The sequence below is a fragment of the Phyllobates terribilis genome, unplaced genomic scaffold, assembly GCF_046119375.1.
Source record: "Phyllobates terribilis strain yellow unplaced genomic scaffold, ASM4611937v1 Scaffold_1__5_contigs__length_1240528914, whole genome shotgun sequence".
NCBI lineage: Eukaryota > Metazoa > Chordata > Amphibia > Anura > Dendrobatidae > Phyllobates > Phyllobates terribilis.
Window position 1 is genome coordinate 1,093,512,133 of NW_027362761.1, and position 27,404 is coordinate 1,093,539,536.

The 27,404-nt window shown below is 43.4% G+C and overlaps 1 protein-coding gene across 7 annotated transcripts in view; it reads left to right on the plus strand.

Annotated features, from left to right (window-relative positions):
• APBB2 (amyloid beta precursor protein binding family B member 2) overlaps positions 1 to 27,404 on the plus strand; it is a 422,077-nt gene that overhangs the window by 280,840 nt on the left and 113,833 nt on the right. For all 7 annotated transcript variants that reach the window (XM_073645694.1, XM_073645669.1, XM_073645685.1 and 4 more), the window contains 2 exons: positions 10,833 to 10,979; positions 21,309 to 21,436. In XM_073645694.1, the coding sequence (XP_073501795.1) occupies positions 10,833 to 10,979; positions 21,309 to 21,436 (275 nt within the window). The remainder of the gene's footprint in view (positions 1 to 10,832; positions 10,980 to 21,308; positions 21,437 to 27,404) is intronic.

Genomic DNA, 27,404 nt, shown 5'->3' on the forward strand with positions numbered 1-27,404 from the left:
AAATCATACCAGGGCCGTATACACATAGCTTACGTGAGGTGGTCTGCTGTACATCCAGGTCCTCTACAGCAGTGTCATCTTTACGTTTTGTTTAGGTCTGTAGGTATACTGCTAGGATGGCTTCATCCTAGAAACCATTGATTATGTTGGCACCCTAAAAGTAAACTTCTGCTACAATAATGACAGCCTTTTCCCTAAAAAGGAATGAAAGTGGGCCCCACCAACTTTGGCAAGATCTTCAAATAACTTCTGTCAATGGCCACCTTCAAAGAAAAATTCCTTTGGTTGTAGATGCCAACATAGCGTGCCATCCAGCTGCCCTCCAGTCAGTAGAAGGAACAGTTCTCATGTGAACTTTTTCTCTCTTGAAAGTCAGTCACGCACAGGCTTGGACTGGCCCACAGGAGAACAGGAGAATCCTCCGGTAGGCCCCTGTACAAGAGTGGGCCACCACCCTCTTATATGAGCAGTACTTGGCACAGTATATTCGAATCAGTATGTACAGATAAAAGCAACATCTTATTAATTTAACAATCTACCCAGTTCATTGTTATATAAATTTGCGATTAAGGATAATGTCACATTTACATGTAGTTGAAAAGTGGGGCCCTGGAGTTGGTTACTGGTGGGCCCTTGGCACCCCAGTTCGACACTGGTCACGCAGTATGGATATAGCTGTACAATGTGCTAGATTCAAGTAGGGCGCAATAAAATGATGTAATTACTACCAGTCCTAATGTCCATGGTATGTTCCTTCTTCCAGGATAGACCATACTGTGTCCCAAAGATACTAAAAGGGATGGTCACATGACTAGGATGTATGACAGCGCCTTGGTATTTGGGGGTACAGTAAATGGGATAAACTAGTAGGTATCCTAATATGGCATCTTAGGAGGCAGTAGGTAGGGCCTACACAGAAAAATGGGTGCATTATTAGAGTGCGAGGATTACGTGGTCCTACTTGATTGGGTGTAGGAGCTGAGTATACAGGGTTGTCTGGGGAGGTGCATGGGCAGTCCGTTGGTGGAACAGTGTTTCACCCACCCTCGTCTAAGGTTGGTTGAATGCTAGAGGTTCTAGAGGTTTAAAAGTCGAGATTTGGATATGTTGCGGCTGATCAGGGTTAAGCATGATGTCATGGCAGGTGAGGAGAACAGTTCTTTTTAAAGACAGTTGGTGGTATGGTAAAGGTGGGGTAGGGGAGCTGTTTTTGCCGCTTCCATTGTAAGTAGTAAGAAAATACTTAGGGTAGGGTCTCTACTGGGCCAAGGTCTTAGAGGGACAATTTATGGGGCACCATTCCGCACGAGGGCCCCCGAATCGGTGCCTTGTGGTTGGAGGCGAAGATCAGCAGCTGATAGTGCCAGGTTTTATTTGCTGAACTTCCAAAGACCCTTTCCTTATATTCAGGTCAATTGATAATATGTTAATATAAGTATTAATATTTTTAAAGTGTATTGAGCGAGGCTGTGCCCATTAGACGGGTTCTGATGGGAGTATGTATACCGCATACTTGACCGCCATTCATGGAGCAGACAATGGCGAATCCTCGCTGAGTGACTGCAGACTTTTCATTCTAGACCAGACAACTCCTTTAATGTCATTCAATAAAGGCAGCTGTGTCTGTTTTATGCAAGCCCGCAGTGTCTGTTGTTATTGAAAGGGGGTGGGAAGGAAAAGGGGGTGATCCGGGCAGTTGAAGGTAGGCAAAGGTCAGCCATTCCTCAGTCAACGGTCATGCGTCTAATGCTCCAAAGAGTTTCGTAAAGAAATTGATTAGAGCATGGTATATATTGGTCAGCAGAAAGGGCTTTGTTTTAATGAATACTGCAAGACCTATGGGTCATGACACCAAAAGTGGTGTCTACATAATTAGTAGTGATGATATAGTTCGGCTGTGTAATGTCCAGCATAGGAGCAGTGTGACTTTGTAGGCCGGAGCACTCCATGTAACTCCAGTCTGGCTATGTTGTCTGGATCTCACCTATGGCTGAGATAGGATGTGCTTTAATACAATCTATCACAGCAGATTGGGAATATTCTTTGGACCTTCGCCTATAATATCAGTCTGGAGGTATAGTCTAAAGCAGGACTTCTAAAACTTTTTCTACTGGGACCCTCTTCAGACAGTAGAAGTCTGCAGTGGAAGTTCATGTTAAAATTGGAAATATCTCTCAATTTTCTTATTTTATCTCCTGAACTCAATATTACATCACTATAAGTACAAAATGGGTCAATTAAGTTGCTAACTTAAATATTGCTACTCACGTTAAAAGGACTTTGCGGAGCCTTTCCAACAACTAGTGGGTACCTCAAAGTTTGAGAAGCACCGGTCTAAAGTTTTGCCCATACACCATATGGACAAAGGTATTCTGCCCCCTACACATTACACCTACAGGAGCTTTTATGACCTCCCATTCTATATCCATAGGCATTAATGGTAATCTGTCACCAGGTTTTTGCCACCCCATCAGAGAAAAGCATAATGTAGGGACAGAGACCTTGCTTCCAGTGATGTGTCACTTACTGGGCTGCCTGCTGTCATTTTGATAAAATCAAAGTTTTCTCTGCTGCAGTTCTAGCAGTGCTCAGAATGCTGAGCTCTGAATAACCCTGCCCACACCACAGATTGGCAGCTTTCTGCATACAGTGGATATGGAAAGTATTCAGACCCCTTTAAATTCTTCACTCTTTGTTTCATTGCAGCCATTTGGTAAATTCTAAAGTTCATTTTTTTCTCATTAAAGTACACTCTGCACCCCATCATGACTGAAAAAAACCCCAGAAATGTAGAAATTTTTGCAAATGTATTAAAAATGAAAAACTGAAATATCACATGTTCATAAGTATTCTGACCCCTCAGACACTCATATTTAAGTCACATGCTGTCCATTTCCTTGAGATCCTCCTTGAAATGGTTCTACTCCTTCTTTGGAGTCCAGCTGTGTTTAATTAAACTGATAGGACTTGATTTGGAAAGGCACACACCTGTCAATATAAGACCTCACAGCTCACAGTGCATGTCAGACCAAATGAGACTCCTGAGCTCAAAGGAACCGCCCAAGGAGCTAAGAGACAGAATTGTGGCAAGGCACAGATCTAGCCAAGGTTACAAAAGAATTTCTGCATTACTCAAGGTTCCTAAGAGCACAGTGGCCTTCATAATCCTTAAATGGAAGAAGTTTGGGACCATCAGAAGTCTTCCTACACCGTCCAGCCAAACTGAGCAATCGTGAGAGAAGGGCCTTGGTGAGAGAGGTAAAGAAGAACCACAAGATTACTGTGGCTGAGCTCCAGAGATGCAGTAGGGAGATGGGAGAAAGTTCCACAAAGTCAACTATCACTGCAACACTACACCAGTCGGACCTTTATGGCAGAGTGGCCCGACGGAAGCCTCTCCTCAGTGCAAGATATATGAAAGCCCGCATAGAGTTTGCTCAAAAGCACATAAAGGACTCCCAGACTATGAGAAATAAGATTCTCTGGTCTGATGAGACGAAGATAGAACTTTTTTGGTGATAATTCTAAGCGGTATTTGTGGAGAAAATCAAGCACTGCTCATCACCTGCCCAATACAATCCCAACAGTGAAACATGGTGGTGGCAGCATCATGCTATGGGGGTGGTTTTCAGCTGTAGGGACAGGACAACTGGTTGCAATTGAAGGAAACATGAATGCGGCCAAGTACAAAGATATCCTGGATGAAAACCTCTTCCAGAGTGCTCTGGATGTCAGACTTGGCCGAAGGTTCACCTTCCAACAAGACAATGACCCTAAGCACACAGCTAAAATAGCAAAGGAGTGGCTTCAGAACAGCTCTGTAACCATTCTTGACTGACCCAGACAGACCCCTGACCTAAACCCAATTGAGTATCTTTGGAGAGACCTGAAAATGGCTGTCCACCAACGTTCACCATCCAACCTGACGGAACTGGAGAGGATCTGCAAGGAAGAATGGCAGAGGATCCCCAAATCCAGGTGTGAAAAACTTGTTGCATCATTCCCAAGAAGACTCATGGCTGTGCTAGCTCAAAAGGGTGCTTCTAGTCAATACTTAGCAAAGGGTCTGAATACTTATGATCATGTGATATTTCATTTTCTTTTTTAATAAATTTGCAAAAAAATCTACATTTCTGTTTTTTTTTCAGTCAAGATGGGGTGCAAAGTGTATTTTAATGAAAAAAAATGAACTTTCTAGAATTTACCAAATGGCTGCAATGAAACAGAGAGTGAAAAATTTAGAGGGGTCTGAATACTTTCCGTACCCACTGTATACTGTACAAAGGCAGAGACCTGGCGTGAAGTTATACAGAACTCATGAATATGGAGGACTAGATGGCAGCAAATTTACTAGTCCCCTAGTGATAATCTCCTGCTGATAAAACGGTGATTTTATCAAAACTACAGAAAGCAGCCCAGTAAGTGACACATGGCTGGATTCAGGGTCTCTGTTTACACATCATGCTGCTCTCAGATAAAGGTGGCAAAAACCTGGTGACAGATTCCTTTTAATATGAAGCTGGTCCTCTCTTTGCATCTGTAGCACCTCCTCTCTTCTGGGAAACCTTTATACAGGATTTTGGAATGTGTCTGTGGGAATTTTTGCTTATTCTTCCAGAAGAGTATTTGTGAGGTCATTCACTGATGTTGGACAAGGGTGCTTGGCTAAAAATTTCATCGCAAAGCATCAAAGGGGTTGAGGTCAGGCCTCTATACAGTCAAGTTCTATTACACCAAACTCCCCCAATAATGCCTTTATGTCCCTTGCTTTGTGCACTGGGGCATAGTCATGCTGCAATAGAAAAGAACCTTTCCCAAACTGTTCCCACTAACTTAGAAGCATAAAATTGTCCAAAAATACAAAATGTCTTGATACGCTGAATCATTAAATGGGCTATCCAGTACTGGACAATCCCTGCTTAATCAACAATTCCAGTATTACCTACAGTGGAGCATGGTGGCAGCTCAGTTATACCTACAGTGAAGCATGGAGGTGGCTTAGTGATGCCTACAGTGAAATATGGCAGTGACTTGGGGCTGCTTTGCCTCCTCTAGCACTGGAAACATGCAGCATGTGCAGGACTAGATGAATTCAATCAAGTATCATGAAATCCTAGGAGTAAATGTATGTCTTCTGTGAATAAGCTGAAGCTGGGGCAACATTGGACCTTCCAACAGGACAATGATCCCAAGCATACCTCACAGTCCACCAATGTTTGGTTTCAGAAATTTTGAAGATTAGGATGTGTCCATCACAATTGCCTGAATTGAACCCCACAGAAAATTTTTGGTGGGTTTTGAAGAAAGCAGATGCAGAATACTAACTGAAAAATATTAGAGAACTGAAGGCCATTGCCCATGAGGAATGGGCTAACATGCCTCGGGAACACTGCCAGAAGCTGGTGTCTGACTATTTATTATATTTGCAGCAGGTCATAACAGCCATAAGTCCTCTACTAAGTGCCATAGATGCTTGTCATGAAGGGGTGTCATATAATTCTGTAATTGTCATTAAAAGTGGCATTTTATGATTAATTTAGAATAAACTCTTTTTATAATATTTGTGTTGAATCATGTAAATTGTTTGATTGGTTTATTCCAAGCAACAAAAAGTTTGTAAATTTTGCTAATAAACCTACTTTGCAATGTGAATAATTTTGATAGCAATTTTACATATCATATAATAGAAAACTATTTTTCCCTAATTTTTTTGCAGTTCCCTACAATGTTTAATATCTGCTTCATTTGCAAGAATTTGCAGTTTTTGAAGTCAGTAAAACACACTAAGGAGCCACTGGAGGGCAGCATTGCACTGAATATTTTTGTATAAAATTACAAAGTTCATGTTCATTATATGGCAGGTTTGCGTAGGCAGTTTTACAACATTTGTCAAGAATTTTTTTTTTGTTTTATTAAAGAGCACTTCACTGTTTACTTCTGGTCTACTGGGTAAATGTTCTCCTTATAAAAAAAAGTTATAATTAAATGATTAAAAAAATATTTTTTAACTGTCCCTTAAAGGGAATGTCCAGGGTTATGATGCTGTTAAAAAAGGCAGGGTTATTTCCAACTGGACAGGTTATCAGCTACATAAAGGATAAGTGATAATTTGCTGATCTCTGCGGTCTCGGCCGCTAGGACCACTACCAATACTAAGGTAGGCTTTAATATTCAGCATTCGTGGCGCATATACCGGCAATTTTGGGCAGTCTCATAGATGATGACTGAAGCTTAGGCGCACATGCATCACATGCCTCCATAGTGTCATATAGCCCTAAAAAATGTATTGATCTATTATGAGACAAACACACCCAATGTAGAAGAACTGGGCAAAGAGTGGAAGTTAGTACAGATAGCAGATTAGGAGAAGAACATTGCCATTACTTAATGTCCAGTAAGGATGGCAGATGTAGATCCTTGGTGCTCAGCAAGGCGGGTAACCATGAATGTTCCCTGCAAGCCCCACTGCTGTTTTCTGATGTGGTGACTGATGACAATGATCAGATACACTGCCAGTTTCAGGTGGTAACAGAGCATAAAAGACAATAAGACTGTAGGTCTTGCTGCAGTGTTATTGTATTTTGATCTGACTGCCAGATTGGAGTCGGGAAGTGAATTTTTCCTCAATGATGTAAATTGGCCTATACCGCATGGTTTTTTTTTGCCTTCCCCTGGATCAACGCTGCGGAATAGCTGCAGTGCACAAGAAATAGGCTGAACTCGATGGACGCTTGTCTTTTTTCGGCCTTATAAACTATGTAACTATGATCCGGCAAGGAGTCAAAACAGATATGGTCCAACGTTTCGATAGAGAGCGGTCTTCGTCAAGGACATCTGTGTGTAGCAAGAGCCGTCTCACAACTTGCCGCTTTGCCTGGTTCCCAGCTCTTGCTACAAACAGATGTCTTTGACAAAGACCACTCTCGGTCAAAATGTTGAACCATATCTGTTTTGACTCCTTGCCGGATCAAAATAAATTAACTCTGCAGCAAGACCTACAGCCTCATCTTCTTTTGTGGTGCTGAGGCTCCTACTTTAATTAGTCTGGACCACGAGTCCCTTCCTCGAGCACACTATTTTTTAAAAAAGGACGGTGTTGATGGTCTTTGTCCTTCATCTATCATATAGAGCATAGGGGCTGGGTACCAGCTATCACTGGCCGCTCACAGGCATCACGTGACCCCTGGCTGCAGCCGTCTCTGACATCCACTGATGTCACGACAAGTGCTGCCAGCAGCCGGGGGTCTTTGTCTCCCTGGTTCCACGGTGGCTGCCAGGCTGTGGGCGAGGTCACCCTGCGCGTCACACCCGGCATCCCCCACGTGCTCTGCCTCTCCCTATTCATTGGGAAAGCTCGCAGTGGACGCTGGTGTGACACGGGGGGTAACCCCGCCCACAACCCAGCAGCCACCGCGGGGACCCCAGAGCTGAGTCACGCCTCACTTGTCGTGACGTCAGCGCGGGGTCACGTGATACCTGTGAGCGGCCAAAGATAGCGCCGCTCAGAGGCATTATCTGCAACACAAGGTATTTACAAAAAGTCTTAGGGGCCCCGGGGAGATACATTGGGGGAATAATATAAAGTAGTGCACAACTTCTTTAAGGTAGCTATTTTCATTCAAACTAATGGGGCCGAGATTCTATTACTAACGGCCATGGACAAATGTGGAAGTGTCCTGGGAAAAAAATGTTTTGTTTTTTTCTCCTGGACAAGCCCTTTAAGTGGAGAACGAAGTATTCATTTCCCTGATCTGTTGACTTGATATTGGTTTTGTTGCTTTATGATGGTTTTATGTTCTTACATAGGGATCGTCTCAGCTGCTTCCAAGAAAGGCTAAGTGCTCCACACCAGATACATGTCTGCTTCTAGACTGATGTGGTCTCTGTCACAATATTTTGTAGACATCATGCAATACTAATTTATAATAACAATGGCTCCATCCCGCTTTCCAGAGGACAGGCTGCCTAACCAACCAATGTTTTTTGCTTAATTTTCATTTCCTTTGTTTTTGTGCCGTATTCCGTTATCACGGTTGCGGCAGCTGTCGGAGAATGGTCTGTTTTCCTGCTGTCTGTTGGGATACCCAGTAACAGTTTCACTGGGCACTTTTAATTTTTCATATGTTCCTTTAGTGGATAAATAATACAGTAACATTTCATTCAGTCAACCATGCAAACTATATTACCTCTGAAACATTAATTATAAAAATAACTTTCCTGGGAGCTGAGGAATAGGGAATAAGAGTAGAGAGTGTCATTGATTAGAGAGGCAGGAATAAGAATTAGATTATACATTCTTTTTCATTATATTTGTATGCAAAATATCAAGATACACATGTTTATAGCGATTGCTGGAATTAAGAATAGGGGGTCAGTCTAGTAGCATTTCTTGTTATGGAGGACCCAACATTTCTGTGCATTACATAACATTGATATTTAAATGTAATACTTGCATTCTCCTGCGGTAGCGCTGCAGGGAAATTTAACACTTTGTTAGGATTTCTGTTGCCCTTCTACATTTTGACCACTAGTGGCCACTATTGTTCACTTTAAATTTTGTGCTGCAGTTTCACTCCTTACCACTGGAGACTGCTTTTGTGTTTTGCAATTGCCCTTTACTAAGATGGCAGATTCTGAATCTATGGAATCCATCTTGTTTCCTGTTTGGGCCTACTTAAAGCCACGTGGATCTCTCACTTATTGGTTTAGTATCCTGTTACAATACTGGCGTAGTACTGCTGGAAACCAGTGGGCACAAGCAGAAACAGCAAACAGTAGTAAAAGTTCTTGGAGATATCAAGGAGTTTGTAGAAAACAATCTGTAGATGAATAGAACAGTCTGGGTAAGAATGTTCAAGAGCTGGAGACTGAAACTAGGCTAACAGATAGACACAATACTCAAGCAATGAGTGAGAGATCCATGCGGATTTAAATAGGCCCAAACAGGAAACAAGATGGATTCCATACATTCAAAAGCCATCATCTTTGCAAAGGGCAATTGCAAAACACAACAGCAGCATCCAGTGGTAAGGAGTGAAACTGCAGCACAATATTAAAGTGAACAATAGCGGCCGCTAGTGGTCAAACTGTAGAAGGGCAACAGAAATCCTGACACAATTGCTGTTATGTTCCTTCACTGATTGCAGATGATCGATCAGGGTCTCAAAAGCAAGACCCCCTGTGATCAGCTTATTTTCCGAAGACCTTTCAGAACAAAGGGAATTGTCCAAAACAGAAGACCTATTTAATATCTGGGGCTCTGAGGAACCGTTAGACTTTTACTAGTAATAAAAATATTGATGCCATAGACAAAGACCACTCCAGGGAGAGAATAGTACAGTTTCTGAAGATTACTGCATATGCAGTCAGTTTCATCTCTCCTGCAGATGTAGAATATTTTCCCAAGAGTGTATATCATGCATTTTTAATTTTACACGTTTTAGAAATTGAGGTCTAGGTTCACTTATTTTCACATGAATGCAAAGCACCGTGCTCTGCATCAGCCACCTATCATATCTATTTCTGAGATCTAGAAAGTCAAGCCGCTCTGAAACCTTCCCTTTTCACTTTACTCTGTATTAATGTAAGTTTCTCTCTTAACATGTCTTTTTTTTTTTTAGTATATTCCTTTTTCTTAAAATAACAACTTTGGAGCAATTTTTCTCACAACATTGTGCTGTGCTTCCAGTATTCTTTCTGGAAATACATTAATAAGTCGGCAACTGAGAGTTTCCATTGTCTGTCAATGGGTGTGCCTCTATACAGTCTTATTCAATCGGCGGTGGCAGTGTGTCGCGGGAAGATCTATGAGATATGGGCCTTTTGATTAAGTGCTAATTTTTATGGTCTTTACAATTGGACGTGTCTCAAATGTTTCTCTGGGGCGTGTGTTTAGCTTGCTCTATATTATTACCCTGTGAGCCACACCCACTTGGTAGAGACCATAAAAATGTGCAGCAAATAAAGAAGCCCATATCTCTGAGACTGTATATCGGATTTACAAAAACGGAATACTTGTCACGCAAGGTGTGGGAAAGACTGAGTGCAGCAATAATTGAAGAGGGGGAGAAAGCCAAAACACTAGGGAAAGGGGGAGTGGAGACCCCTAGGCTGATCTAATTACATCCTGCTTACCCTACCATCCCTATATAGGTTCCACACTTATCGCCGAGCAGGACCCTAAACCCTGTATGTCCCTAGAGCTTGACCCTAGATAGGGAGGGGGAGGGGTGAGCACTGGTCAGGCCCCACTACAAACTAAAGACAACAATGTAGACAAACAAAGGGGATAAACTTAGCTTGGACAGACACCAGAAGAGTAGCGCCAATTGTCCTCCAAGGGCACCAGAGAAGAAGCCAGCCAACATCTAGTACTCCAAGCATGCACAAAGGTACATAGAAGTATCACTGGCAATTGCCTGGAGCAAACTGAGAGTTTTTAACTCCCATGCAAGGGTGTGTCCATCAGCAGCAGGAGGGAGGTCGCCGCTGAGTCTTAAAGGAAGAAGGATTAAGAAGGTGTCTGCAATGCCAAGCGCAGAGACCTTCTACAGCCAGGTCCAGAGTAACTGTCTATTACAACTGACACACCCGTGACAATACTCAGGGAAACTGCAGGAATAAAATAAGAGCGAAAACTGGCCACTTTTGACCTGGTGACAGGCCTTCTTTAAATACCTCTACATATTACTGAGAGTGTGAACAGTTTATGCACTGGCAGGAGCGTGCTCCATGTGCTATTAAGGAACCATCTATATTTTTGATGATAATGATGACGAGAATTCTATCTGAAAGACCCTTTTGTTCACTGTAGGATGTGTTTTCACCAACAGTGCTTTGCCGTGCGTTCTTTGGGCTGGGTAGAAATGGCAGAAGAGGACCTGGCTCCAGGGAAAAGCAGCGTTGCAGTCAACAACTGCATTAGACAACTGTCGTACAGCAAGAACGACATAAGAGACACGGTTGGCATTTGGGGAGAGGTAAGCTTTTATTTTCCACCATGCAGTAGATGTCCACTCTATGGCTATAGTGAATGGTCTTTACCATGTGCTGCTGTATGTAATGTGATCTCTCAGTGAAAATGAGACCTCTGGTCGCTGTCATTCTAGATAATTGTAGCGGTATTTCAGTGGGTGCAGACTTTGTAAAAAGTTAAAAAAAACACATATGCATTAGGTAATATTGAGTGCACTCGCTGTTTTCGACAGGTCTGACCATGTAATTTGTGCAAGATGCTTCCTGATAGATAATGTTTGGAGAGATAATTATTGGAGACATTGAATTACAATGCCCAATGTTTGTTTCTACAGGAGAAGCCCGGCAGCACCAAACTCACATCTCCCTATTATAAACACATTCATAGCCAATATAGCTGATATATGGTCCCAGGCAGTAGGTGCAAGAACTGTATACGGGCCTCTTCTTATCCAGTAGATAAGGGATATAATTATTTCTCTCTAATAATCCACCAGTAATTGTGAGCTCGAACATTTATTAACATAAACCCTTATGTGCAATCGAATCGTAGTAAACTGCTTTAATGTGTAACAGTCATTTTAACTTTTATTTCATAAATCAATAGTACACATGAAAATAAGAAACTTTGAAATATATTTGATCAGAGAAATCTGCTTCTTTCTCATACTGGACTGATCTTTCACTCTCAGTTCAGCGGTAAAATCTATATTCAATGAAGACAGACTTTTCCATTACTGAGATAGGAGATGACAAGTTGGCTAATAGAAGAGGTAGAGGCCAGACACAGACATTCTGTTTTATGTTATCCGGAACCAACATATATAGTTCTCCATAGAACTTTATGAGCACTATCTGCCAATCTCAGTAATGGGAAAATCCGTATTCACTGAAGACAGATTTTATCCGTGAATTAAGACTTTTGAGAATAAATAACATTCCAGTAGGAGAAAGAAGCAGATTTCTCTGTTAAGATGTATTACAAAGTCTCTTGTTTTCATGAGTACTATTGATTTATGAAATAAAAATTAAAACAATGGCTACACATTAAGTCAACAGTGGATCCATCACTTATTGGTTCCCTATGCTGCTACACAGGTTGAACCGGTAGAATGAAAGTCACTGTGGTCAAGAAAGTGAACTATGATATGAAAAAGTGCCATTCCTATTACATTTTGTGATGTAGAAAGTATATCTTGACTACTTCACGCAAGTTGGTTCTTGAGTATTTAAAGTTAAATGAGTACTTACTCTTTTATCTGCTTGTTTTTTCCATTGAAATGCCTTACACATTAAACCATATTGATTTATGACCGGTCCATAAACAATGTCCAAAAGGAATAGAGCTTGGGTATATTGCAAAGTTACACTAACTTGCCCTCCTTATCATTATATAAACTAGACACATCGCCATGAAATATTGATGATGTGCTATGGGCTGGCCTCTCCGTGTAGCTCACGTCTGAGACTTCAAAGAGATGCAACTAATGTTGAGTTGTAACCACAGATCTAGGTCACTTACATTACTGAACGGTGGAAGATAATATACAATTAAAGCAAAAATGTAAAGTTCATGTAGTTATAAATGTATAATATTTGCCCCTAGCTAAAGCCTCAATACAATTGTTATTATGGAAAAATTGCATGTATGAAAAAGTAAACTACTCCTTATGGCACCTTGACGCAATAGTTTGTTAGAACCCTCAGGTCGTTAGTGCACTTTATCATACTTAAAATAATTAAGGTGATTGCTCAGGCGCTGACACTGTACCCATTTTGGAAAAAATAACTCTCTCAGTTCTGTTATGAAGCGTAATTGTGCCACTGTAGGGGAGGGTGACCCCCATGTAGCCATGATAGTCAGCACCAGTTACAAGATCGTTGGAGATGGCATCACTGGGATCTAGGACCAGTCAAAGCCACCCAGGGCTGTGCCTCGTAAAAGCTTGTTAGAACATACCAGTAGTAGGTGCCTGTACATTATACGAAGGCACAATATATTAGCACACAAAATAATGACAGTATATTGTAATGAATTGTTCTTTAAAATTCCCTTATGGGATTTAAAAAAAAAATGGAAAAAAAAATATTAAAAAATTCACACAAGCAGGCAACACATTCAGCTAAAATCTTTTCTGTCCTCCCTGTGCCTGAGCCGGTGCAGTTCTCAGCCAGCATGGTTGTAAAAGTTATGTGTGGGAACAGGTCAGATTAAACACTCACTATTAGGACACAGACTATGCATTTAATACAAAGAGTCAAGTCACCCTGCTGCTGTGGAGGTGGAACAGAGGCTCAAGGGGCATTTACACTGCTAGATAATCATGAACGAGCATTGTTAAAAACGCTTGTTTCACTATTAACCTGCTGTGTAAAGAGGCTGCTGATGAACGAGGATTGGGTGAAATGATCTTTTGTGCAGCACCAATGATCATCGTTCTCGGCTTCACCACCCTGTGTAAACAGGACTCATACTGCCGAGAACTATGACAGCCTGTGTACACTGAGCGAACTAGTATAGATCACTTAGTGCTCATTGTTTGCTTTGGCTTACCTTTGTAAATCGGCATTCAAACGATTGCCGATCAGTAAAACTTTACCCGTGGTCATATCATGTTGCCGGTTGGTCCAAGTAACCGGACCTTTAGACATTCAACTGACACCTACACAAAGAGCTGAGATACTTGAGGAGGTGCTATGTGTCTAAAGTACCAGGAAACTGGGTGTAAGATTCTCACCCAATGGTGTAGGGTCCTCATTGCTTTACATAAGGTTTCCCCCTCTGGTCCTCCCAGTTGTTGAAGGTTTGAAGAGCATGATGGTTCCATTTCACATATCTTTTGGTCCTGCCAAAGCTCCTACACTTTTGGTCCAAGGTGGTGAAGATTACAAGCCAACTGACAGGTTTCAGTGCCTGTCTAGACCCGGTGGTCTTTTTCCTCAGTAACACGCCAGGTGCAGTGAAAACATTTATCCCACTTGGAGACAACCTGAAGCCCCAATGGTGGTTTTCAAAAATAATTGGCTTCATGTGGAAGGAGGATGTACAGGTGCATCTCACTAAATTAGAATATCATCAAAAAGATAATTTATTTCAATTCTTCAATACAAAAAGTGCAACTCATATATTATATAGAGTCATTACAAACAGAGTGATCTATTTCAAGTGTTTATTTCTGTTAATGTTGATGATTATGGCTTACAGCCAATGAAAACAAAAGTCATTATCTTAGTAAATTAAAATACTTAACAAAAACACCTGCAAAGGCTTTCTAAGCATTTAAAAAGGTCCACTGTTTCAGTAGGCTCCACAATCATGGGGAAGACTGCTGACTTGACAGATGTCCAGAAGGCAGTCATTGACACACTCCACAAGGTCCCAGAGTTCCAATTTTCATTTGGAAATCAAGGTCCCAGAGTCTGGAGGAAGAGTGGAGAAGTCACAATCCCAGCTGCTTGAGGACTAGTGTGAAGTTTCCACAATCAGTGATGGTTTGGAGAGCCATGTCATCTGCTGGTGTAGGTGCACTGGGTTTTATCAAGACCAAAGTCAGCGCAGCCGTCTACCAGGAAATTTTAGAGCACTTCATGCTTCCCTCTGCCGACAAGCTCTTTGGAGATGGAAATGTCATTCTCCAGCAGGACTTGGCACCTGTCCACACTACCAAAAGTTCCAATACCTGGTTTAAAAACAACAACTGTGCTTGATTGGCCAGCAAACTCACCTGACCTTAACCCTATAGAGAATCTATGGGGTATTGTCAAGAGGAAGATGAGAGACACCAGACCCAACAATGCAGACGAGCTGAAGGCTGCTATCAAAGCAACCTTGGCTTCCATAACACCTCAGCAGTGCCACAGGCTGATTGCCTCCATGCCACGCCGCATTGATGCAGTAATTGATGCAAAAAGAGCCCCGACCAAGTATTGAGTGCATTTACTGAACATACATTTCGGATTTTAAAATACATTTTTCAAGCTGGTGTTATAAAGTATTATAATTTACTGAGATAATGACTTTTGCGTTTTCATTGGCTGTAATCATCAACATTAACAGAAATAAACACTTGAAATAGATCACTCTGTTTGTAATGACTCTATATAATATGAGTTTCACTTTTTGTATTGAAGAACTGAAATAAATTAACTTTTTCATGATATTCTAATTTAGTGAGATGCACCTGTAACTGCTTCTATTAAAATCAGCAAAGATAACTTTTAGAAAACATGACTTCACTGGATCAGTTTCACCCAATTTTAGGATTACCAATCCACACTTTAGGGATTATCTAATGCACCCCTTTTAATGTTTCACCCTTTCATATTTACCCTTTTCCATTCTCCCCCTTTCCCTCCCCCCGACACCCACCTTCCCTTTTTTCATACTTTTTTTCTTGTTCCTTCCTGTGTATCCATTAATGGATAATGTAGGGGAATACTCTGCCTTATACATTGGGTGAGTTTGTGGTAGTAGATAAATATTCATGTTTGTGTGCATATATTCTATGATAAGCTGCATCACCGCCTATGACTGTGAACCATTTCCTCCTCAGTTGGTTTGGTTTAACCCCTTCACCACCTTGGGTTTTTTCATTTTTGCTTTTTAGTTTTTTGCTCCTCTTCTTCCCAGAGCCATAACTTCTTTTTTTTTTACATCAATATGGCCATGTGAGGGATTGCTTCTTGTTGGACTAGTTTTACTTTTGAACGACACCATTGATTTTACCATATTGTGTACTGAAAAACAAGAAAAAAATTCCAAGTGCGGTGAAATTGCAAAAAAAAAGTGCAATTCCACAATTTTTTTTTTTTTTTACCATATTCACTAAATGCTAAAACTGACCTGCCAATATGATTTCCCAGGTCAGTACCAGTACGCCGATACCAAACATGTATAAGTTCTTTTTTATTCATGTGGTGAAAAAAAAAAAAAAGGCTCCATTTTCCGTCATCTGGGACCGGGTGAGGGCTTAAAATTTGCGAACCGAGCTGACATTTTTATTGATATTATTTTGGGGTAGATAAAATGTTTTGATCGCCCGTTATTGCATTTTATTGTAATGTTGTGGCAACCAAAAAAACGTAATTCTGGCGTTTTGATTTTTTTCTTGTTACACCGTTTACCGATCGGATTAATTATTTTTATAAATTGATAGATCGGGCGTTTCTGAATGTGGCGATACCAAATATGTGTATTTTGGATTTTTTTTTTAATTGTTTTATTTTGAATGGGATGAAAGGGGGGTGAAGCTGCGATCATCTGACCGCCTGTGTTACAAATAGCAGGGCTTCAGCCCTGCTATCTGTAACAAAAATGCTCATTTGCTATCGGCCACTGGGCGACGCTCACAGCAGTTTGGCAATGACAACCACAGGGGTCTCCTGCGCTGATGGGTGGAGCTAACGACGTGCTACTGATGCGATCATGTTAAATTTCGCTGTCAGAGATTGACAACGGCATTTAACATGTTAACAGCAGGTGGATCGCGATTCCACCGTCGGCTGTTATGGGCACATGTCAGCTGATGAAATCAGCTGTCATGTGCCTGAAAAGGTGCAGGCTCATTGCCGGAGCCGCACCAAAAAGCAGGAGACGACCTATGACATATCTACACGTCATAGGTCTTAAAAGGGTTAAAAAAATTGTGTTAAAAATTACTCAACATTTTTTTATGGGAAACATACCTATCATAGCTGCTGCTGTACAATGCTATAATATACATTAAAAATATATGAACCTATTGTTGGTCAGCAATGAACAATGTAAAAAAAATAAAATAAAATTAGAATGGAGCTTTTGCTTATCGTCCTAATTAAATTAACAATAATTAAATTTCAAAATCCATGTATCCCAAAATGGCAAATGTGGAAATTCAGACTTGTTCTGCCAAAAACTAAATCCAATATTGCTATGTAGTTGAAAATATATAAAAATCTATTCATTCATAAGTATCAAGATCAAAATTCAAAACCTCAGCATGCCGCTGACTGAGAACAATTGAAATAATTGAGCAGGGGTTAAAAAACTGAATAATTATCTTCTTCGAAACATATTTCTATAAAAATCCGACTTGTAATGAACGCTGAGATTCTAATGACTGACAAGCTTTTCCCTTCTCTTATCAATATTGACATTGGAACATACTGATCGCTGGAACGCATTGCCTAAACGCAACTTCCTTTTAAATAGAGTTCTTGAGCTGAACTTTCCCAGTAATCAGTTTATTTCAGGATATTAAGTCTCAGATCGATGTCTCATGAAAACAACACCTGTTCATGTGCCCTATGGACATGATAGAGGCGAGTCCTCTACTTGGAATCCCCTCAGTGTGCTAGGATGGAAGCTGTTCTGTACCAGCGCCTCCCATCCTGGCAGACACAAGTCGCCCTTATCAACCAGATTGTGAGACATTACACCTAAGAACTCCCCCAAAAAAGGGTAGAATTGTTTGTCTGAATGCATATTAGCATAAGCCTTGCCCTTGGTAAACTTCTGTGGCCTACCCTTCTGCAGGTTCCCTACTTAAATATGCATTTCCTATTGTTTCCACTAGGTTTAGTAAGACTTAATAAATGTATTGCTGTGTGCTAGATCAACTATGTTATTGCCAAGTTTATACATGCCAACAGTGGCCATTAAACGACTGCCAATTGGCTACATGCAAGCCGATCGTCAGTCGTTTAATGGCCTGTTTAGAACGGAAGACTAAACTACTATGCACAGAGTATGATCATTAAAGGTGTTGTCCCCTTTTAGAAAATCCTGGTTACTGGGCGCAGTTTATTATAAAAAAAACTTCTTGCCATTACTCATCATTCTGTAGCGATGTAATGCCATGCTCAGAATCATTAAAGAGAACCGGTCAGCTCGATTGTGTAATGTAAAGCAAAGACATGGCTGTAATGTTGCTGTAATCCACTTTTTTGTTGTTCTTTAAAAACCATTTGAAGTTTTCTGCTAATAAGATTTTGGTTACAAGGGGATGGACTATGCACTGGGTCTTCTCCTCCCTGTCTGTGATTGCACAGCCCCTCTGCCTGTCTCCGGTCTGTGATTCCCCGGCCCCTCTGCCTGCCTATAATCTGTGATTGCCCGGCACCTCTGCCTGCCTCTAGTCTGTGATTCCCTGGCCCCTCCGCTGCCTCCGGACTATGATTCCCCAGCCCCTCCGCCTGCCTCTAGTCTGTGATTCCCTGGCCCCTCCGCTGCCTCCAGTCTGTGATTCACCAGCCCCTCCGCCTTCCTCCAGTCTGTGATTCCCCAGCCCCTCTGCCTGCCTCTAATCTGTGATTCTCCGGCCCCTCTGCCAGCCTTCAGTCTGTGATTCCCCGGCCCCTCCGCCTGCCACCAGACTGTGATTCCCCAGCCCATCCGTCTGCCTCCAGTCTTTGCTTCCCCGGCCCCTCCGCCTGCCTTCAGTCGGTGATTTCCCGGCACCTCCTCCTGCCTCCAGTCTTTGCTTCCCCGACTCCTCCGCCTGCCTCTAGTCTGTGATTCCCCAGCCTCTCCGCCTGCCTCCAGTCTGTGATTCCCCAGCCCTCCGACTGTCTCCAGTGTGTGATTCCCCAGCCCCTCCACCTGCCTCTAGTCTGTGATTCCCCAGCCCCTCCACCTGCCACCAGTCAGTGATTCCCCGGCCCCTCTACCTGCCTTCAGTCTGTGATTCCCCAGCCCTCTGACTGTCTCCAGTGTGTGATTCCCCAGCCCCTCCACCTGCCTGCAGTCTGTGATTTCCCAGCCCCTCTACCTGCCTCCAGTCTGTGATTCCCCGGACCCTTCGCCTGCCTCCAGTGTGTGATTCCCTGGCCCGTCCACCTGCCTCCAGTGTGTGATTCCTCAGCCCCTCCGTCTGCCTCCAGTCTGTGATTCCCTGGCCCATCCGCCTGCCTGCAGTGTGTGATTCCCCAGCCCCTCCACCTGCCTACAGTCTGTGCTTTCCCCGGCCCCTCTACCTGCCTTCAGTTGGTGATTCCCTGGCCCCTCTACCTGCCTTCAGTTGGTGATTCCCTGGCCCCTCTACCTGCCTTCAGTCTGTGATTCCCCAGCCCCTCTACCTGACTCCAGTCATTGATTCCCCGGCCCCTCTGTCTGCCTCCAGTCATTGATTCCCCGGCCCCTCTGTCTGCCTCCAGTCTGTGATTCCCCATCCCCTCCGCCTGCCTCTTGTCTGTTATTCCCTAGCCCCTCTGCCTGCCTCTAGTCTGTGATTCCCCATCCCCTCCGCCTGCCTCTAGTCTGTGATTCCCCAGCCCCTCTGCCTGCCTCTAGTCTGTGATTCCCCAGCCCCTCCGCCTGCCTCTAGTCTGTGATTCCCCAGCCCCTCCGCCTGCCTCTAGTCTGTGATTCCCCAGCCCCTCTGCCTGCCTCTAGTCTGTGATTCCCCAGCCCCTCCGCCTGCCTCTAGTCTGTGATTCCCCAGCCCCTCCGCCTGCCTCTAGTCTGTGATTCCCCAGCCCCTCTGCCTGCCTCCAGTCGGTGATTCCCCGGGCCCTCTACCTGCCTCCAGTCTGTGCTCCCCTGGGCCTAGCTTCTGCCTTCAGTCTGTGATTCCCAAGCCCCTCTACCTGCCTCCAGTCTGTGATTACCCAGCCCCTCTGCCTACTTCCAGTCTGTGATTCCCCGGCCCCTCTGCCTGCCTCCAGTCTGTGATTCCCCAGCCCCTCTGCCTGCCTCCAGTCTGTGATTCCCCAGCCCCTCTGCCTGCCTCCAGTCTGTGATTCCCCAGCCCCTCTGCCTGCCTCCAGTCGGTGATTCCCCGGGCCCTCTACCTGCCTCCAGTCTGTGCTCCCCTGGGCCTAGCTTCTGCCTTCAGTCTGTGATTCCCAAGCCCCTCTACCTGCCTCCAGTCTGTGATTACCCAGCCCCTCTGCCTACTTCCAGTCTGTGATTCCCCGGCCCCTCTGCCTGCCTCCAGTCTGTGATTCCCCAGCCCCTCTGCCTGCCTCCAGTCTGTGATTCCCCAGCCCCTCTGCCTGCCTCCAGTCTGTGATTCCCCGGCCCCTCTGCCTGCCTCCAGTCTGTGATTCCCCGGCCCCTCTGCCTGCCTCCAGTCTGTGATTCCCCAGCCCCTCTGCCTGCCTCCAGTCTGTGATTCCCTGGCCCCTCCGCCTGCCTCCAGTCTGTGATTCCCTGGCCCCTCCGCCTGCCTCCGGTCTGTGATTCCCCGGCCCCTCCACCTGCCTCCAGTCTGTGATTCCCCGGCCCCTCCGCCTGCCTCCAGTCTGTGCTCCCCTGGGCCTCGCTTCTGCCTTCAGTCTGTGATTCCCTAGCCCCTCTGCCTGCCTCCAGTCTGTGATTCCCTGGCCCCTCCGCCTGCCTCCGGTCTGTGATTCCCCGGCCCCTCCACCTGCCTCCAGTCTGTGATTCCCCGGCCCCTCCGCCTGCCTCCAGTCTGTGCTCCCCTGGGCCTCGCTTCTGCCTCCAGTCTGTGATTCCCCAGCCCCTCTGCCTGCCTCCAGTCTGTGATTCCCCGGCCCCTCTGCCTGCCTCCAGTCTGTGATTCCCCGGCCCCTCTGCCTGCCTCCAGTCTGTGATTTCCCAGCCCCTCTGCCTGCCTCCAGTCTGTGATTCCCTGGCCCCTCCGCCTGCCTCCAGTCTGTGATTCCCTGGCCCCTCCGCCTGCCTCCGGTCTGTGATTCCCCGGCCCCTCCACCTGCCTCCAGTCTGTGATTCCCCGGCCCCTCCGCCTGCCTCCAGTCTGTGCTCCCCTGGGCCTCGCTTCTGCCTTCAGTCTGTGATTCCCTAGCCCCTCCGCCTGCCTCCAGTCTGTGAATGACCAGCCTCCTCTGTTTGACATCTCAGCAGTGAACTAACAGTTAAATAATTGTTTAAGATTATGGGATAGGAAATATATAAGAGTTGTGAAGTAGCCCTGTTTAGCAGAGGTGAAGGCTGACTTCAATATGAAAATTGCTTATTTGAATGTTTGGAATGTGTGTTTTTTTCATAACAAACTGAACTCGGGAACAGGATATTTTGAAAGGGAACAACCCCTTTATTATAGTCGTTCTGTGCACATAGAGCATCATTGTTCTTAGCAGTAAATCACCTGTTTACACAGGATATGTGCTACAGTTAATGATGATATTTTTTTTAAGTTAGGTTAAAAAACATTGCACCCAATGAACGTCAGGAATGAGCTTGTTCCTTGATTACTGGCCTGTTTAAATTGGCCATAAAGTATAGCATAAATGACATCTGACAGGGTAGCTCTTGTCATGAACGTTAATAAAACTTGTGTAGATAGTATACTGCTTTTTTCCACATGATTTTACTATCATATGTAATCTACTAATCACAACTCACTGATTATTGTCCTTTTTTCTTTTTCCAGGGTAAAGATATGTATCTTGTTTTAGAGAATGATATGCTAAATCTGGTAGATCCTATGGACCGCACGCTCCTACATTCACAGCCCATTGTAAGCATTCGAGTGTGGGGAGTAGGCCGAGATAATGGACGGTGAGTGCAGCCACTTTACTCCTGATACTGTAGCTTCCAGATTGTGTTACTGACTTTGTATGTTGTGTATGGCGATATTGTGTCTGGATGTTTGCTTCTGTGTCCCATGTTATCTGCTGTGAGTATAATAATTTCCCCTAAGCCTATCAACCGGTTATAATACACCAAAAATATTGCTCTTAATATTGTCCTCTGATATGAACGGGTCATTACTGTTTACAAGCTTCTTGTGAGAATATGATAGTAAGACGAGAACTGACGTAGCTGCTACAAATTGTTTTCATTCACTTGATTTATGGTCCTTGTATCCATATTGAATGATTTCCATCAAGCTTGGACTGGCCCTCAGACAAACAGGAGAAACCTCCGGTGGGCCCTTGTGTAGGAGCAGGCCACCACCCTCTTATATGAGCAGTACATGGCACAAGATACTTGATTCTCTATGTACAGATAAAGGCCGCATCTTATTCGTTTAATAATCTATCCAGTTCATTGTTATATAATTTTGTGATTGAGGATAATGTCACATTTGCATGCAGCTGAAAAGTGGGGCCTTGGAGTTGGTTATTGGTAGGCCCTTGGCACCCTAATTCAACACCGATTTCCATTGCAACATCTTCTCACTTTATAAAAGTATCTACTGTTTGTAAGAAAGAATCTCACTTTATAGTGAATATTCATTAATTTGGGACAATCATTGTAGCTTTACTACTGGAAAAACTAGTAATTGGTTCCAAAGCTTCCAATTTGGTAGCATGAAGATAAAAGATTAGATAACTAGAACAAAGAAAGATATTCGTCACATAGAAAGTCCAAGGCATCTGCTAGAAGCTGTATATCACTTCTTTCTATGTAAAGGACGGGTGTTTATTCAGGGTCTAGTACAGTACCCACCATGTACAAGCCTCACAGGGTGCACATCGGAGCTGCTCATCCTGGCACTGCTAAAGAGCAGTACAGAATAATATGGTCCCGCACTGTACTGGCCAGCACTTAAGTAATATAGCACTCAGTGTTCTACCTGTTTTAAAACCCCTTGACGACCAGCGCCGTACATGTGATGAACAGAGAGGGCTCAGGAGCTGAGCCTGCCCCATTCCCAGCAGATGACGGCTGTGTCATCCATCCATCATCTGCCTCTAACAGCCGCGAGTGGAGCGGAGCTCTATTAAATGTGCTGTCATACTCTGATAGCGGCATATATATAGAGCATCACAGGGTGTACCCTGTTCTAACTGCTCATTGGTGTCTTTGTGATGTGATCGTGAGGCGTCCATGGGTTGTCATAATAGCCAGGGGTCTTCTGAAGACCCCCGTGCCTGACAGTACTCCTGTGAACGCCAGGTTCGGTCTGGTGTTCAAATGAGAATTTGATTTGTGCTATACACAGCAGTACTGTGGTATTGCTATATATACTGTAGTACTAGTGATCGGATGATCACAGGTTCAAGTTTCCTAACGGGACTAACAAATACAATAAAAACTGGGAAAAAAATGTGTTAAAAAATATAAAAAATTCTAATCACCCCTGTTACTCTCATTTAAAATAAAGATCTTGAATATTTTAAAAAAAGTACATATACAGTATGTGGTATCGTTGCGTCCATAAGAGTCCATTCTAACAAAATATAAAATTAACTAACCCGATCGGTAAATGCTGTAAACAGAAGATGTATCGAAATGCCTGAATTGTGTTTTTCTTTGGTCGCCACATCTCCTAAAAAAATGCTATAAGAAGCGATCAAAACATCTTATTCACCGCAAAATAGTTTCAATAAAAACATCAGGTCTCCCTGCAAAAAAATAGCCCTCAAACATCTCCATAATCTGCAAAATTAAAAGCTTACAGGTATTAAAAAATGACAACTGCTAGCAAATTTTTTTCTAACAACAATTTTTTTTTTTTACCGTTTAAATAGAAAAAAAATAAGCAAATTTGGTATCAACATACTGACTTGGAGAATCGTATCTCCAGGTAATTTTTACTGCACAATGAACGCCATAAAAAAAAAACCTCCAAAAAACAAATGCAGAATTGTGTTTTTTTTCGCAATTTCACCTCATTTGGAAAAAAATGAAAAATTGGCCAGGCCTTGAGGGGATAAGCTGAGCTCAAATATGGCTGATGCTGCGCCATTTTGGCCGTCCAGTGATTAACTAAAACACTGGATGGAATCTGATGACGATTGGATCATTTAATGTATTATAGACATGATCTCCTCCAGGAATTTTTTTTTAGAAGAAATTGTATTACATTTTTTTGTCTGAACTCATTTAGGTCTGATCAAATTTAAGATTTTCAGCTAAAAAGTTGACATGTTTTAGCCCGGATGATAAAAGTTCAGCCCCCTCTGTGGTCTTCGTTCTCTTTCTGCTTCTATCCCATACACTGGGCTTATCAGGATGTCTGTTCAGCCATGCACATGACAGTACCTGGAAATAGTCGCTTGCAAGCTAAGGACCTTCTATGTTTATCACTTACTTTTTTGTCTCCTGTCTTAGTCCCTCAGGGCGGATGCTTTTATCTCCTCTTGCACTGTCATTATGAATAAAGCTCCTGTTCTAGTTCTGGTGGTTCTGTCTGTAAAACGCCTTACATCATCTCTATCAGAAGCAATGCAAATCTTTGACTTGCCTTGTGCCGTCTCCACTGCTTAATTCCACGTCTGAGTGTCTTCTTTTCATCTTGTATAAGAACACCTGTCCTGATCATTTAAGAAGCCTTCTGGACTGCCGTGTAGAAGAATGATAGCTGACAGGAGGAACCTTTGATAAAAAATCAGTCATGTTTTATTTTAATTGTTGGGGGTAAAGTGTTTTTTTTCATCTGACAAATGCATTTGACTGCAGACATCCAGATGTGCCTACAAAGAAGTGACTGCACCGTGACTCCCGAGCTCTGGTACAGAGGGATTCATGATGCTGCCGTCAACCTCGTTCATTCAAGTGGGCGGCAGAAGGTCTGAAAATACCTTTCTAAAAAGTCACAATTCCGAAAATTAATATGGACCTATTGGCATAGCTAACCATATTCACTTTCCTAACCATTTTTTAAAAATGACGAGAGAAGCGTAAAATCGCAAAAAAAAAACGTTCACCAAAATGTGCAGCTTGACGACTTGAGAAAACAGGTGTAGAAGCCTTGAAAAAATTGGTCTTTTGTGCTATTTTTCACATAGACTTTTTTTTTTGCAAGCCAAAGAAAAAATGCTGACAGAAATAGCGTACATGTAGTTTGTGTAGTCTAAAGGCCCCCATACACATAGGATGGCTGTCGGCCAATTGTTACTTTGGCTGATAGTTTGCTTGGCGCCCCCTTACATATTAAGCTGTTGGCCAAACCTGCAATCTAATATGTATGGAGGTCTTAAGAAATCTCCATTTACAAATTGGACTGTTGCATTGTATGTCTTGAATGTCTGCTGAGAAACTGTGTAAATGCAGCCTAACAATTAAAGGGGTTGTCTGGTTAAAACAAGCTATCCTGTGGATAGGTGATAACTTGCAGATCGGTTGGTGTCCTACTGCTGGAACCCACACAGACTGGCTGATCGAGGAACATTTATACACGATAGGGAACTTTTATCCTTCTTATGCCCGATTGCTGCTCCATTCCTTCCATGTAGGGCTGCTGGCAATAGCTGAGCAAAGAGCTCATCAGCCCCATAGGGAATGAATGGAGCGCAGGTCAAGCATGCGCACAGCCGCTCCATTATTACTTGGTCCGCCGATCAGAGCAGGTCCCGGCGATCGGACTCCCACCGATTAACAAGTTATTTCTTAGCTGCACAAATACATTTTCTGGATGAGCCCATACTTATGTCTTTTTCTACGCATCTCGACATTTTTATTTCGGCATGATACTTTAGTGTGCATGCTGGGGCTCAGGCTTATAATAAATCTGTGCACCATATTCTCATATGGCGGTAAGTAGAGTTATAGATTTGTATCCCAGCCAGTCCATATTACTAAAATATACATAGTGAGAAGAAAGTCTCCCGTCAGAGTTTACTGGTAAGAATGTAATGATTCTTGTCTGCCAATCCCTATGACAATAAATCACAGTAGCTTCAGATTCTGCTACCTCTCAGATGAATGCTTGCAGGAAAGCCATCAGAAGAGGCTGCAGATTTCACATCTCTTGTACTCAACCCACAGTGTGAGACATATAAAAGTGCTGATGTAATGTTGTGTGGGGCGGTAGCCGTGGGCGAGGTACACATCTGTGGCGCCTCGGCACGTTACATGAAGGTGGGGGTCCTGGCTGGGTGTGTGGACTTGTGCTGTGAAGGTGCTACACCCGTGCAGGCAGCATGTAACCAATGACACTGGTTTGTCAGGACCAGATGTTAACCAGTTCTTGACAGAAGACCACCAGTTCTTAACAAACAAAGCTTTACTAAACAGCCATTATATGGCAACTATGTACACAGGATAGCGGGTACACAACTTCTGGCACGTTTCTTCATTAATACAGAGCATCTCGATACAGGGTCTCATTACTTCCTCGGCCTCACACATTCCTGCCTTCACTTGTCTCATTTCCTTCACCGCCACCCGGCTTAACCCCACAGTACAATCCGTGAATGTAATTTTCTCTTCCTGCATCTGAATCTCCTCGTAGAAGAGAGGGTTTGCCAAAATGGCTGGACTCAGTCTCAAGCTCTCTGATGCTTAGGGAGCTCTCGCCCAGGACACTCGCTTCATCTCACGTTTTATTCCATCCTGGCCCATTAACTTTAAGAGCTATAAGCTACTCAGGGTCGTGCTGCTAGGCGTACCTTCTCCGGACCCTTCTCACTTGGTCAATCTGCTCTCTGGTCAGTCCTCTGAGCTGGCATTGTCCTTCTCTCTTCATCTCTGTAACTCTCTCTCTGTACATTCCTCAAGATCATGCAATCTCTGTCCCTATCTCCTTTCTCTCTTGCCACAAAACACCCACAGCATGTGGCCCTGCTGAGCACTCAGACCAAACGTCTGCTCTAGCTGTAAGCTAGGCCCTGTCTGACTCACTACCAGGAAGTCCTCTCTGATCCTGCTCCATAGCTCCTCCCTCTCTTGGCTAGTGCCAACACTTAACTGTGTCTTACCCTGCTCACTGTCTGTTGCTGGGCAGAACTAGGCTTCCTAACAGTACAGTGCAAAACACTACAATGCACCACATCACATTAACGCATGACATCATGCACACTAAACTTTACACTGATGTCTTCAAGGGGGAACAGGGCAATATGTCCATCTCCGTACACTGACCTTGAGATGTTCTCCAGTACAAGGAGAAGAATAGAAGTAGTAATACAGGAATGTCTGGGAAGAAGATATTGTGGCGACATTGCCCACCCAAATTAGAAGAAAACTAAAATATGCTACAGTGCTGCCTGTGAAAGCTGTCAGCTTGGATGTTATACATGTTTGTCAGTAATGTCTCATGCTACCTATGTTATAAACTGAAGCCCTATAAGAGCTGATTATTAACTTATAGACCCCCAGCGACAAATGTCAAAATATTCTCACTATGACGGATATGGATAGAATCGGAAGATACTGTATCTATATTTCTCAACTGAAAGGTGATCTGTCACCAGATTCACAAGAATCACGAAATGCTCATTTTAATATCTGAATTATACAGCCATTTTGACATGGATTTTCAAAGCAAGTACACCAGCCTTATCAGGGCTAAGAAATCTATTTAAAGGCGTTATCCAGGACTATTTTGTTTTTATCACATGCTTATGCACTAATATGCAAGTAGTTGCTAACTACCTGCTTCTTCTGCCCAGCGCTGATCTCTGCCAGCTCAGAGTGGTCACAGATCGCTTCTGCCGACTACCACAGCGTCTTATGGTGACATCACGTCGACAAGGCAGCGGCTTCTCTTCCACTCTGCTCTGTTGACAAGGCGTGACTGCTGACGTCATGCTGATTGACAGCCAGATCCATGCTCCTTAACTGCTGAGAGGTGTTC